Source organism: Brachyistius frenatus, unplaced genomic scaffold (assembly GCF_029030835.1).
Source record: "Brachyistius frenatus isolate BFR_SWC_R1_liver_20210118 unplaced genomic scaffold, ASM2903083v1 Contig_40, whole genome shotgun sequence".
Classification (NCBI taxonomy): domain Eukaryota; kingdom Metazoa; phylum Chordata; class Actinopteri; family Embiotocidae; genus Brachyistius; species Brachyistius frenatus.
This window is the reverse complement of record NW_027210639.1, coordinates 3,079,177-3,090,562: the sequence shown is the minus strand read 5'-3', so window position 1 is coordinate 3,090,562 and position 11,386 is coordinate 3,079,177. Positions and strand designations below refer to the sequence as shown.

Sequence of the window (11,386 nt, the reverse complement as noted above, 5' to 3'; positions counted from 1 at the left end):
TACAGGTCATCTAAGTATTTATTTTTAACACATGCTAGAAGTTTGACTGTTTTGTTTTATTTTGCATTATAAGTATGTTGTCTGTATAGCTATGTACATTTATTCTGTTTTTCCTCATAATATAAGTGATGGTTTTAGCACAGAACCCTGTGGAACTCTACCTTTTGTATGTGTGCAAGCGTCACTGTTTGACATCAATAAATTTGAATCTGATATACATAATTTAAAACCAGCTTAGTGCAGTTCTTTTAAACCCTATATGACATGTCCCAGTCTCTGTCATAACATTTGATCCACTGTGTCAAATACAGCACTGAGATTCCAGCAGGAGATGAGTCCAACTTTTTCTGTGTATGCAAAAAACTGTTGGACAAAGGGTTGAATAATTGATTTGTATATGTGAATATGTGAATGATTTATAGGCTATGCAACTATACCTGTTCATAAATGCTTCTGTACCTTATAGGATTTGTTCATTTTAAGTGTAGCATTCTTTAAATGAATGGCCTACATCAGTTATACATATTCAAATGAATATATAATGTAAAAGTTTCCAAATATGTGTTAATGTTAAGGAGGTTAAAATAAACTTAATTTAGTAACAGCAACACAAGCCACATTAGTTCCGTTAAAACGCCATTGTATTTACTAAATTAATGTATGTGTTAAATCTTGTTGGGAGTACCTCCTATGAGTAAAAAAAGAAAAAGAAAAAAAAGAGTGTGGTTCCAGTGCGTCAGCCCGTGACTTTACTCTGAGCAGTGTACGGGGCTCTCGGGAGCACAGAGGCTCTGCAGGCAGCTCAGTCAAGACTCTGTGCGCAGTGAGATAGGAGCAGGTCGCGGAGCTGCCTGCAACACCTCCTCTCCTCTGTCTGCAAACTTCAACCAACAACCTCCTTTATTATGTTTGCATGGAAAAGGTGCAGGAGTTTCATTTGATGGCTTTGCAAAATCAGACACTGGATTTCATGGAGAGGAAAAGGCATTTCGACTGGATTGTATATGGATGAAATTAAGTTTTAGGAGGATTTATAGAGGGGTTCTTGTTAAGTGTTCATGCCCGTGGCCCTGCAGACTGAGACTGCAATGATTTTGTGATTTTCATTTTATTTTTAATTTAGTGTTTTTTCTAAAATTGTCTAGAACTACAGCCTCCCCCTGTGGAAAACCTCACCATGGATAACATGACTGTGGAGAATGACACATCGGCGCACAATCAGACTCTGGGTGTTTGGACTGATTACACGGTTGAATACAAAGTGGTCAGCGTGTTTTTGGTGTCCCTCATATGCGGCGTGGGGATCGTAGGGAACATGATGGTCATCCTGGTGGTCCTCACCACCAAACACATGCGGACACCCACCAACTGTTACCTCGTGAGTCTGGCCGCCGCTGACCTGATGGTCCTGACCGCCGCTGGGCTGCCCAACATCACCGACGCCCTGCACGGACAATGGGTGTACGGATACGCGGGCTGCCTGGGGATCACCTACTTCCAGTACCTGGGAATCAATGCGTCCTCTTGCTCCATCACCGCCTTCACCGTGGAGCGCTACATCGCCATCTGCCACCCCATCAAAGCGCAGTTCTTGTGCACTTTATCCAGGGCAAAGAAAATCATCATGCTCGTGTGGGCGCTCACTTCTCTCTACTGCGTCATGTGGCTCTTTCTTTCAGACACTAAAAAGTTGGTGTACGACAACGTGGTGTTGCTCAGCTGTGCCTACAAAGTGTCCAGGTGTCACTACCTGCCCATTTACTTCACAGATTTCACGGTGTTTTACGTGCTGCCTCTCATGCTGGCCACGGTTCTGTACGGACTGATCGCCAGGATACTTTTCCTCAACCCGCTGCCTTCAGATCCGAAGGACAGCACCAAGAAGTGGAAGAAGGAGACGAGTAAGGGAGGGAGGATGATCAGCACCAACTGCTCCAGCAGCACCACGGCTGCCTCCCGCAGACAGGTGGGCCGCTTTCTGCTCAGTCACTCTCTCTTTGTGGTCAGATTGGGTTTCTAGGTGTGTGAATGGGGGAGAGTGTGTCCAGCTGTGCCACAGGTCAGATGTACACAGTCCCTCCAATCAGAGGCAACTTTGGGTGATGTCACTCCCCCTCTTATCTGTCCCCGTCTGTCTTTTTTTTTTTTTTAAATCAAATCCAGGAGATAACCACTTTTGACAGCATCTCATCTAGTCACTGGAGAAAAAAAAATCTAATTTCTTATAAAATTCCTGTCACCCCACACTTTGCAAATGTTATACAAATACTCTATTACAAAACACATTACAAAAGACCAATATTAGCATTAATCCTTATGTTTTGTTGGCTTTGTTTTTAAGTGATTGTTATTTGTTGTCCCATAGTCCCAACTGCTACATATGTAAAGTAATATTTTTTATCGTCTATAGTTTTTTCCCCTTTTCATATTTTTTTCTTTTCTTCTTACCTTTTTGACACCTAATTTATACATTTTCTTTGTCAAAAAGTAATTTAAACAGTGACATCTACAGTATGTTATTTTACACAGTGATGTAACTGCATGTTAGGGATGAATTAGACACCAAAAAGTTCCTTTTATTATCATTACACTAAACAGAAATCTATGGATTTGTGTAGGATTTGGAAGGGTTTGTGTTGCATTAAGAGTCCTGTCTACACCATCATGCATACAGAACATTGACCACAGAACCATTTAGCCAAGCTGAAGTCCCAAGCATAGAAGCCACTTCCATAACATGAGGGAAAGTTTTGACAAATCAAGTATGTTTTTTTGAGCTGTTAAAGAGGGCCAAGGGTCTCCAAGACCAGGAGCCCAAGCAGAACATTGCCCCCCTGAAGTCCTGGGCTATGTTTTTCATTTTCACCTGAACAAACACCCTCAAATTAAATTCCATAACAGCTCTGCAACTTTAAGACCAAAATGATCACCTCTGATCTCTGTGGAAAAGAAACACTTTACAAAATTCTAGGAAAATATTTTGACCTCCACTTGATCAAAACTGTGACAGCCTAAGTAACCAGTGATGTCATCGATCCTGTTCTAAAAATGCTCCACTCCGACTCCACCAACACTGTATCAATTTGAGTCGTAGTAATAACAGGTGGCTTCTTCACTCAAAGTCGCACACTTAGCAACGTTGTAGAAATGGTGTCAGATTGCGTTTCAGTAACAGATATGGTATGGTCTCTGTCCACAGGCGTCCGGGGTGGGAAGGTTTAAGATAAGCTGTCGGTGAAGACTTGTAGCTAAATGCACAATCTACTATTATTTTTTTCTTCTTAGGATTTTCCTGAATACTTACTTTTTGATATTCAGTGCACGAAAGGGCTGCCAGCACTCTCACTGTCACGAGTCCAGTGGAGCAAGGATTCCGTTTTTTATGTGGAACAAGAGGTGATCCACAATTTTTTAAACTGAAGAAGCAGAAATTCATTGTTCAGTTCACCTCTAATAAGTGGCGAATGTGATTAGACAATGGGGGTCTTTTAGTATTGTTCAATATTTGTTCACACTGCTGGATGATTTCCTCCAAAATGCACAGCAGATAGCAGCCTTTGATTTATCTTATTGACTCCCTTTTATAATGAAACATACTGCAGGAATTCTCTGAATATGATAATTAAACCTGAATGCTCTAAAGGCAAAGACCTCCAGGTAGATAGCAGAGTGAGACAATGTTTGTTTATCAGCTCAGGGGAAAAACTCTTCCTTGAATGATGGGGGTGTGTGGTGCCCTGCAGTAGTTCCATGCTCTGCTGGTCAGTCAAATCAGTTAACCCCAACTCAAACAGGCTTTTTGGCCTTTTTTTCCCCCCATCAGTGTGCCTTGTATTCTAACACACACCCCTCTAAAGACACACTTACGTGTTTTCTGCTGGACAGCATTAAGAGCTCATTGTGGACACAAACAACAATCCACCCCCTCTACCTCGTACCTTACCGAGTTATCTAAAGGTCAAAAAGTAATGAGGTTGTAGGATTAGGCACTTCACTCGCTGATGACACTGGCAGTGCCCCTATCTAATCCAATTAGATTCACCCCTTTGCCACGTAGACCGCACAACATAAATATGGATAAGGTTTAATTACATACAAGTTTCACATTAAGATTTTCACCAGGTAATTACATTCACAAATCCAAGCTTTATAAAGTTGCACACAGAGATTTGATCAGTCCTTGCTGAAAATGAATCAGTATCATATGAATAGATAATGAATGGATTATGAGAACTACAAAGGGATGGTTTTAAACTTGCAAAACAAATGGTGACACTATTGTTGGTAGAAAATACAAGATGGGTATGTGGAAATTATGAATTTACAAAAGCTTTTTTTAGTTTTCCATCTGTAGTATGGACATTCAGGTGAAATCCAATGCAACAATAATGTAGCCTTGATTGCTCTATAAATGGACTGATATTATTGATATATTTAATAATAATAATAATTTGATATTAGATAATCACCTCTGTTCGCATTGTAAAAACATATCAAAACCTGGAGAGCCTGTTGTGTGCTTCTGATTTTTTTGTGTATTCTGTGTAACTCCTCACTAAAACATGTTCCTAAATATAAAGAATAAACAAAAAGGCACTCTAGCTGTAATGAAAAAGGTCAGCCCACGACTTGATGTGCTTCTGGCAATTTGATTTGCAGCTAAAAACTAACAGACCTGCTAACATGTCTGAGGTTTCCATCAGAGAAGCAGTGAACTCTTTTTATAAGACAGGCACACGATCAGCAGGAAAACAGCTCCAACAAGTTGGGTGCATTCAAGATCAACCAAATTCTCAACTCAAATTATACAGGTCAATCAAACCAGGAGAAATGTAATGAAACAACATAAAATTAATGAAAGACTCATAGTTGAGAATTGTATATGAACACTACACCATTATGGTACAATTACCCATTAATGAATAGTCTTTCTGTCCACTGAGGGGAAGGCATAAAACGCTTGCAGTCTGTGACATGCAAAACTAATATTCCCAGCAGTAATTCTTCTTTTTTTCCCCTTTAAAAAAAAGAAATAAATATCCTTCTCATTAAGTTGTCTAAAGGTTGTGTCAATATTGGTCAAGTTTTTTTAAATTTAATTTTCACTTTGCTGGTCCCATATGAGCAGATTTGAGCCCTCTGCTCATCTTGAATGTAGCCCACTGTGAAGATGCAGGTGGAACTCATTCCCTGCTGATTGCTGATTGTAAGACTTGTCCCTTAAAAGGGGAGCTCTCAGAAGCTCTGAAGAAGGCTTAATGTTAACATGCATCAGTAGAACTTTCTAAATGTACTGACAACAATCTGGCACTGCTTTGGGGAACACATGTTATAAGGTTCAGTGCCTTTAAGGTTTTCCTCTTCTGAATTTAGTATTATGGGTTTTTGCTCTTCAAAAACTCCACTCACACCAAGCAGGACAATGAGGATCCCTTGTGTAACCGGTCATACACCCTAAAGTTGTAATCTTTTAGTTTTTATGGTCAGTTGGTGACACCTGTGGTTACTGGTGCAGTTTGATTTATCACTACAAGACCCAGAATTCCTTCTGTGAGCAGCTGCTTTGTCAAAAAATAAGAGTAGAGCAACAGATGTATGTTTTAATAAAGCTGTAGAGTTATAATGTCCCTTTTTCCATTGTTACTTGAAAATCTAATTTCATACTGCACACAGCTCAAATAGTTTTCTACACAACAGCGAGGCACAGTGGAGTTGGTTAACTCGCTTAGCAGTAGGATGTATGCAGCCCGTCGACTGTAACCCTTCTTCCAACGTAAATCCCTGTAATATTTAATACCGACCCAGTGAAAAAAAGGGCAAAAGTGACTGTTTATTTTGTGTAGATTCATTTTTGATGATTGTGTTGAGCATTAAATTCCGTGACAAAAACATTTTGTTTCTGTAGCTGCTTCATAAGAAAAGCCACCCCATGTTTCACCAGTTGAATGCTTTTAATCTGAATAAGCAATCGGCCACGTTTTGGGGTTCAGTTCTGCAAACAGTGAGGTTGATATCAATGAAATTTAAAAAAAACAAGATGCTACATTACATATGTGCACTGTTCCTGTGAATCCGTTACAGTGTGCACGATTTGAATCCCACACGAGATTGACAGACTCCACCCCGAGCAATGAAACCTATCGTTTAAAGAAGTAGTTCCTTAACGGTGTCAAAAACCGGTCTTAATTTCATGGACCTGAGGTTGCAGAAACCTGGAGGCAGCTCACCAACTGTGGTGGTGCCCACTTGTCACTCAAAGCAGCAACACCCCTAATTAAGCATGACTTTAAGTCTATTATAATTTCAACTGCCAATTAACCTAATTAATTGTGAGATATTCCACCAGGCGTTTTTTTTTTTTTTTTTTTTAGCTTTACACAATTTTTCCAGTCCTTTGTTGCCCCTGTCCCAACTTGATTAAAACATGTTGCTGACATCAAAGTCAAAATTAGCATATATTTTTCATAAAACGATACAATTTCTCCGTTTAAACATTTGACATTGTCTTTGGTCTATTTTCAATTTAATATGGGTTTATGTAATTAGCAAATCATTTCATTCTCTTTTTATTTACAGTTTAAACAGCATTCTAACTTTGGAAATGGGGTTGTATGTAAAACACTATACTTTAAATAACAATTTGTGTTTGATGTTTTTTTTAACAACAAAAAAAAGATCTCTTAAAATCCATAACATTACATTTACTCCTCCCTTCATTAGAAATTCCAGCAACTATGAATATGGTGGTGCAGTGGTTAGCATTGTCACCTCACAGCAAAAAGGTTCCGGGTTCGAATCCGGTCCTGGGCCTTTCTGTGTGGAGTTTGCATGTTCTCCCTGTGCTTGCGTGGGTTCTCTCCAGGTTCTCCGGCTTCCTCCCATCATCCAAAAACATGCACCTCTGGTCAGGTTACCTGGCGCCGCGCTAGTGGCAGCCTGCTGCAGCAGCTCCCCCCCCTGAGAGCCCCCCTGCTGTAGTGAAGAAATTTCCCCTCGGGGATTAATAAAGTGAAATAAAAAAATAAAAAAATAAAAAAAATAATTATCTTCTAAACTTTAACTGCTAGACAAAATATGTCTCACCTAATGGTAAAGTACATTTTCAGTATTTGTGCACTGAATTATTAGTTTCAGTATTATCATGATAGCATCGGCTGTTCAAAAATAGTCCGTTTTGGCAGTATGATTGCCGGGCTTGTCGTTTGGCTGTGTAGCTTTATTGACAACAGTCTGCTGCTTACGTAGGTGAAGATCCACTTGACTATCTCCACTCCAATGCTCTCCTGAACTGTGGGGTGATTGCGCCGCCGCTGCTGCACAGCGTCAGTTGCCTGTTTATTCAAGTTTTTTTAATATTAAAAGTGCTGCATGTCTAAATATACCAAATTTGACAATGCACATCCTCAGTTCCCAAGCAATACACTCACCAAGTTTAAAGCAGATGGGAGAAATGGTTGTGGAGATATGCGAGGAACAAACAAAGACACAGAGATTCCTTGAATTATCGTATGATCTAAGTTGAGTGGGACCGTGATTGGCCTCCAAACTATTTGATGTCATGAATCCTGCTTGTAGACTTAAAATCGGATTTGCAGTGAGCATTTGCCATTCAGCACATGAAACTGAAAACTTAGTTTTGAGTGCAGCAGGACTTTAAGGATGAAAAACATTTTATCACTCAGCAGTAAGAAAAGCACAGATGTAAATAATGAAAATTATGATTATATTTTATTTGGGTGTTTCAGGGTTTTTGTCTTGTGTAGGCCAGCTCACTGTCACACTGTCATTGTTTACTGGAAATAGTACAGACTCAATGTTAACACTTGGTTACTGTGCTTTTCTTGATATTATAAGTGGAAGTGCTGTGAAAAAGGCCTGTGGTGTCTTGTGCTGTGGTTCATATATAACTCATGACCTTGGAAAAACTCTTAAAGTGTTTTGTTTTTTGTGATTTTCATTTCGTACCTTTTTTAACACGTGGCTGATTTTTTTTATCAGGTGACAAAGATGCTAGCTGTGGTGGTGATCCTCTTCACCTTACTCTGGATGCCATACCGGACCTTGGTGGTGGTCAACTCTTTCCTGGACAAGGCCTACCTGGACACCTGGTTCCTGCTCTTCTGCCGTCTCTGCATCTACCTAAACAGCGCTATCAACCCCGTCATCTACAACGCCATGTCCCAGAAATTCCGCACCGCCTTCAAGAAGCTGTGTCACTGTGGTCCTCAGCGCCTGGAGAAACCTGCTTCCTACAGTGTTGCGCTCACCTACAGTGTCATCAAAGAAACGTCCAACGGGGAAAGTCCGGACCACTTCACGACAGAAATGGACAATCTGCACACGCCACCTAATCAGTACCTGCCTGCCAGCATCTTACCGAGCGATGACAAGATGCCGTATGAGGAGCCTTCCCTGTCGGGCAGAGATGTCAAAGTCTGACTAGAAAAAAAACTTTCCACCTAAAGAGATCAGAGATCCTGACAGCTACAGTATGGGTTCAGTCAAGTTTTAAGCAAAAGTAAACAGGCACCTCCAGTTGAATTTATCCAACATGTTTTCTCTTGAAAAGGTTTCTTTGATTTGACAAGATCGTTTGCCAGAAGCAGGACAGGATGCAATGAGATGAGCTGCCGTGTACCGCAGCCTTTTTGCCATTTTGTACAGAATAAGTGAAGGGAGCGATCATGAAACAGTTTACTGATACATGTGTACAGCAATGACTCTCATTTCAGGAGAGCAAATCTCTGCCTGTTTCTGGAAAACAGGAAACATTAATTATAATATGGGAGGTGATGTGCCAAACCTCTGACGTAAAACGGAGACACCTTTTTGTAAAATCTTACCTTAAACATTACAGGATAAACTTCCATTAGAGCAGTTTCATAGTTCTACATTTGCATAATTGGCTTGGCTGCAGCAGACAGCCTCTTCATCTAATCTTCCTCTTCACTCTAAACAGAATCAGACTCTTAAATCAGATGCTACAATAGTAGTCGCAGTCAACAGCAGGAAGTTTCAGTTATACCACAGAGCTTGGTGATAATCCTAGCTGTAATCGGTATATTTAGAACTATCACCTGACTCCCTCTGGCGTTATGGACTTTTTATCGTGAGTTTCAACTTATTGTTCAGCTGTCTTACCTGCAGTTTAACGGTTCATTCATTTTCACCGTTCTCACAGCGCCACTTTCAGCCACAGCAGGCAGCTGTTTAAAGCAAAAAGCTTTTAAACCCCACTCTACACTCCCCAGTCGGCACCAAATATCACAGAGACACGATTGGAGACTGCTACAGGGGGAACAGAGCTGAGTATTTAGCAGGTACAGGGTCAGATGTATCCCCCGAGGAGTCATCCTGTGGTCAGTGAATATATATTTGACACAAATTTGCTCAGTGACCTGAAACACATTTTTACTCCCTCAAGCGGTCTACAAAAAGAGATACTTATTGCAGGCTATTTCCAAAACCATTACTTTCTTCACTCATTCACTACAATAGACTCTGAACAGGTAGATTTAGGGCACTTTCTGATTATCAGCCAAAGTATTATTACATTGTGGTCATTGTTACCTTGTTTGTCCACAGAAGTTCTTTACATTCAGTGCTGCTGTGACTGTCGAGCTGTCACTTTCTTTTCAGTTAACCCTACCTACGTACCTATTCTGCCAGTTACAGTGACATGATTGCTTTTCTCAGAGGATTAGTGTTGGGGATTACAGTTTGAAATTCAGGATTTACATTCTTCTACTACATACTTCTAATCCCAGTAACACTCTTTTACATTGACAATTTGGGGGATGACTTGCCAGTTGATCTCAGTTAAGTGGAAAAAGTGGTCGTGTGTGTGTGTGTGTGTGTGTGTGTGTGTGTGTGTGTGTGTGTGTGTGTGTGTGTGTGTGTGTGTGTGTGTGTGTGTGTGTGTGTGTGTGTGTGTGTGTGTGTGTGTGTGTTAGCTTGATGCAGGGATCGGAAGTGTAGAGTCCAACACCAAATAAGAAGAAAAGGGGCTCCAAAATGATCTTATATTATGTCTTACCAGCTGTTTTGGTAACGTTACTCACTGGGTCAGGCTACATTCAGGAATATTCTGGTTTTGTTCAGAATTAGAGGGTGTGAACTCCACTGTGAGGTCGGGACTTGCTTTCAACGGGAGCTAACATCAAACGAGCTATTGGTAATCAGTAAATACCTCATACTGCAGGCAGGCTGCAGTTAAACCACATTGTCTCATTCTCTTTTTCTAGATGTGTTCAATTCATGATACGTGTAATGTAACAAATATATCTGTTGAGTAAAATAATAATTACTTTTTAAAGTCAGTTTTACATGTGTTTTCTTTTTTTTTTTACTCATCCATGTGGCTGGCTTAAAACAGCTTTTTTTTTTCCATGTTGGGATTGGTTACATTGTGATTGGTTACATTGTGATTGGTTACATTTTCACTCATTATCAGTGTTTATATTGTTTATATCAACCAGCCCGATGATAGCATTTACGTAACTCTATTGTACTCAAGTTTTATCAACAGGTTTTCGACACACAAAGTTCCATGTGCCTTTGGCCTGGGACACACTACCTGCATGGCAAGTGTTACCTGTCACTCGCTACTGAGCTGCGGCTTGTTGCATGTGTGTATCCACAGCGGGTGAGTGTCAGTTGCAGCGCTGCGGCTGCAGGTTTCCCTTTGATAATGGAATATTTGTGGTCTGACAAATGATGAGTTCAGAGCGAGACACGCAGACACACACAGGTACTCACACCGAGACAGAGAAGCGATACAGAGAGGGAGGGAGAGAGAGGCAGGTGAGGAAAAACCCGCCCTTCACCTAGTAAAGTATCGCCATGATACAATTAGAGCCTACACTGGGTTTTTTTCTGTGATTATACAGTACAAATGTAATCACAGATAATGTTCCTGTATATTTTAGTTGGGAACCGTGCACAACTCACGTGAGTAATAGGGATCAGGTCTCTTCTCTCTTGAGGCTGCTCTAATCTGTTAATGTGGACGCCGAAATGAAAACACGGCACGCATTCAGTGTGTCCCAGAACTTACATTTAGGCTCCAAAAAACAACGTGGCTATGGTTAGGAAAAGATCATGGTGTGGGTTACTTAAAATACATTTTCTTTATAATGGACTTGAACACAGGTCTCCTGGGCGAGAATCCTGGGTTTGTTCAATCTTACCATTGCCAACTTCCTCCTCATGACGACTTTCTCCCCTTTATACTGTCACATGACCTTTTTTGTCCCGCCTCGTCACGACACTTAAGACGTAAGGTACCTTGTGCGTCTGTCTTAGATGCTAAAAGGCACCTTGTGCGTATTTCTCTGATACCAACGGCTGTGACCAATGTCAGTGTTTGACACCCTGGGCATGACAA

At 40.7% G+C, this 11,386-nt stretch overlaps 1 protein-coding gene across 1 annotated transcript; it reads left to right on the top strand.

Moving 5' to 3' along the window:
- Window positions 1–829: 829 nt before the first annotated feature.
- trhra (thyrotropin-releasing hormone receptor a) lies at window positions 830–10,339 on the top strand. Its single transcript, XM_069702186.1, has 2 exons — window positions 830–1,966; window positions 7,999–10,339. Exons 1-2 carry the CDS (start codon window positions 1,178–1,180, stop codon window positions 8,437–8,439), a joined length of 1,230 nt encoding a protein of 409 aa, XP_069558287.1. The 5' UTR covers window positions 830–1,177; the 3' UTR covers window positions 8,440–10,339.
- The last annotated feature ends 1,047 nt before the right edge of the window (window positions 10,340–11,386 follow it).

Coding starts and splice junctions, on each gene's coding strand:
- trhra (XM_069702186.1), top strand. CDS start 1,178: ATGGATAACATGACTGTGGAGAATGACACATCGGCGCACAATCAGACT. Junction 1,967..7,998: donor CGGCTGCCTCCCGCAGACAG/GTGGGCCGCTTT, acceptor TTTTTTTATCAG/GTGACAAAGATGCTAGCTGT.